The 3,417-nt window shown below is 43.9% G+C and overlaps 1 protein-coding gene across 1 annotated transcript; it reads right to left on the reverse strand.

Moving 5' to 3' along the window:
- Nucleotides 1-532: 532 nt before the first annotated feature.
- LOC135515954 (NOP protein chaperone 1-like) lies at nt 533-3,053 on the reverse strand. The gene is made up of 4 exons (XM_064939853.1): nt 2,913-3,053; nt 2,569-2,652; nt 2,192-2,325; nt 533-1,181 (listed from the first exon to the last, which is right to left on the reverse strand). The coding sequence occupies exons 1-4, from the start codon at nt 2,998-3,000 to the stop codon at nt 993-995; spliced, it is 495 nt and encodes a 164-aa protein (XP_064795925.1). The 5' UTR covers nt 3,001-3,053; the 3' UTR covers nt 533-992.
- Nucleotides 3,054-3,417: the final 364 nt, after the last annotated feature.

The following is a 3,417-nucleotide window of genomic DNA, read 5'->3' on the forward strand; positions in this document are numbered from 1 at the left end:
CTAGGACTATTCATAAAACAACGCAGACAGATATAAAGCATTTGTTGAAGATGAGAAATTCAGTCAAACAGTTCTGCTTCAATAATTCAAATGTAGCCTTGATTATCTATGCTAGTGATAAATCATATTTAAAAATGTACACAAACAATATGAAATGTTCTATTGGGGGCCTCCCGGGTGGCGCAGTGGTTAAGGCGCCGTACTGCAGCACCAGCTGTGCCATCAGAGACTCTGGGTTCGCGCCCAGGGGCGACGCACAATCAGCCTAGCGTCGGGATGGGATGTCCTTGTCTCATTGCGCACCAGCGACACCTGTGGCGGGCCGGGCGCTAACCAAGGTTGCCAGATGCACGGTGTTTCCTCTGATACATTGGTGCGGCTGGCTTCTGGGTTGGATGCGCGCTGTGTTAAGAAGCAGTGCGGCTTAGTTGGGTTGTCTATCGGAGGACGCATGATTTTCAACCTTCATAGCGATGAGACAAGATAGTAGCTACTAAAAACAATTGGATACCATGAAATTGGGGAGAAAAAAATTGGATACCATGAAATTGGGGAGAAAAAAAAGGGGTAGAATAAAATGGATTGAATAGGCGTAATTTCTTCAAGCCACTATGAACTTTAACCTTAAGTGTATCCTACATCAGATAAACAGGAAATTATGTAAGGCACATTCTTACTGCACATGCTTGAGAAGGCACTCACTCCCCATCTCATTATGGCTCAAATAACACTGTTGACACATGATATTTGGCCCTTATGTAGACACCAGTGTCCCCTTTATCCCTCACTGCAGCAGGTCTCCATCCACTGTTAATCCATTAGCCCTCCAGGACCATGTCCTCACTGACCTACGGTAAGTTCTTATTCCTTCACTCATAATGGTTATGAAAAGGACTTGGAGAAGGAGAACGTCAGTTGATTAGTTTTACCAACGCCTGTCAACATTCTACACTGCAATTGTCCCAGTAGTCTCTTTAGAGGCCTATAACGGCCTAATCCACTTGTTTCTCCAGGACTTGGATATGAACCTTCTTTATCTGCCTCTGGCTGTTGCCAGGCAGTTTGAGGTTCTCCTCTGTGAGCTCGCTCTCCTCCTCAGAGTCTGAGTTGGCGCCGTTGTCCTGTGAAGACTCTCTGTCCGAGTCGCTGTCCGAACTACTGAGCTCCACCAGCGACACATCCTGATAGAGAGACAAGGGAACCAATGTCATCAAACACATAACACAATTTATCCAATCACCATATTGAGCTCATTTGAATGGTAACCCGAAAGTCGGACACTGATGTGGTTTTCCAACAGCAAGGCTCAGTGCAACATAGCAGTGGTACCGTTTTTTCGATAAGTTTTTCTTTATTATGTCAAAAATAAACAGGTCTCCAACCCACATATCACACTCACAAACTGAAAATATATGTGTACATTGTACAATCAATTGGTGAGAAAAACTCAGTTGGTTCCTGTTTCAATCACGTCCTTGGTCAGGTTCATGGGGTTCAAACATAAACAGCCTAATGATTGGTTGACAATAGAGCCTCCCACAATGCAGGTGATGGCTGCAGGGGGAAGTTGGTGAAGAGCAACTGCAGAAACTCGCAGTCAAAACTTGATGACCTTTAATCACATGATTTTTGTGAAGATCGTGCAGTCGACATATAGGTGCAAGTCGGACTATTTTTGTCCAACGATGGTCCCCGACTTCACAAAAGTGATCGGCTCGAACTCGCACAACGTCTCACCTGCAGTTTAAGGACAGTGTCAGCAATGTGCAAAGTAAACAGCAGAATATGGAAGACTTCTGCAAAAACTATGAGTGCGAAGCACAAGGCTAAATTTCACGGTTGTTGCCCCGGGAGCTATAATGTTGCAGGAGAATGACAAAAACCCAGCCGTGCACAAGCACATTGTCTTGTTGCACTCATCTGTGGTTCAACCTGTTAATTGTGGCAATGTCATATCGCAGAGTCTCAGTTTCATTGAGCTGATGGAAACTGGAAGGACCCTTTCTCTGCTCAGTTGTTCCACAAAATGTGGCCTGAACAGCCACTAGTGGTCGCTGTTTACCCATCTTTTGGAGTGGGACCGTGAAAAGACAGATAAACAGCGACCACTAGCGGCTGTTCAGGCTACACAATATGATAGGCCTGTTCCGAAGTCACACTTCCCCTCGCTATAAAAGCCAGCAACACTCACCATCTCTATGACCTTTCCAGACTCCTCCACCCTTTCTATGTCATAGTGGCCCTCAGGTGCCTGCTCCATCTGCAACTTGAGCTTCTCATTGGCCTGGGCCATCTGGGGTAGGAAGTTTTGCAGTCGGTCCATAACTGAAACACGACACATGTACATAGAACTGTAACTACACACGTAGTAATCTACTTAACATATTTAGCAAGCAATACACGCATTGCAATGGCCTAGAATCTGCAAAAAGCCATAGTGTGCTGTTATTATTCTGTTTCTGTCAGGGTAATGACCTGAAACGGAATAACAGCATACCCTGGCAGGAGATGTGGCTATTTGTAGATTCTAGCCCATCTACAAACAAACGCTAGAAATGTTTAACTCACCACTACTTCTTGGGACCCTCTCGGTTTGCAAAGAACTGCCAGCCTTGGGCCCCTTCGACTTGAGGAGAAGCTTGTCATGAAGACCTATGTACAAGGACACCGAAATGTTACATCTGATCACACTGATAGTATGAACACAACAGTGGATGCTGCTGAGAGAAGGTCGGGTCATAATAATGTCCAGAATGGTGTCAAACACATGGTTTTTCCACTCCAGACATTATTATGAGCCACCCTCCCCTCAGCAGCCTCCACTGGAACAGTGTTGTTAAGAGTTTGTGCATGTAGCTAAACAACTCCTCAGTCAAATCAGTTGATAAAGCAGTTTCGAAAAAAGATCAAACCTCCGTTGCCACACGCGAGCAAGTCTTGTGAGCTTGTTTTCTTATTGTTCAAATTTAATTCCATTTTCGTTGTATGATGATTCAACATGTGTGAGGCCGCTGTTTTTTGCTTGCTTCCGCAACGTGAGAGTCTACTTCCGGTGTCATGAACGCCGACGACGTTTCAAAATAAAAGTCCCCAAGTTTCGTAGCAGGAATAGGATGTCACGTGAACGGGTTTCGTGCAGTGAAATGTTCTGTTATGACACAGCGTCAGCCATAGTACAGTATTATTATATATATATATTTTTTTTTTATTAATAACAAATCAATACATAAATCACATGAGGGAACACAAGCATACATAGATTACAAACAATAGACAATCGAGCTAGGGGGTACAATATCACATTACAATTACACAAGGACCTTAAGGGACATGCATATACTTACAATTCTAACAGCTTTTTTGCTAATAGAGCATTTAACTGTCTTAAAATACAGTTCAATTTCTTTTTGTGGGGTA

This window comes from Oncorhynchus masou, chromosome 27, assembly GCF_036934945.1.
Source record: "Oncorhynchus masou masou isolate Uvic2021 chromosome 27, UVic_Omas_1.1, whole genome shotgun sequence".
In the NCBI taxonomy this organism is placed as follows: Eukaryota; Metazoa; Chordata; class Actinopteri; order Salmoniformes; family Salmonidae; genus Oncorhynchus; species Oncorhynchus masou.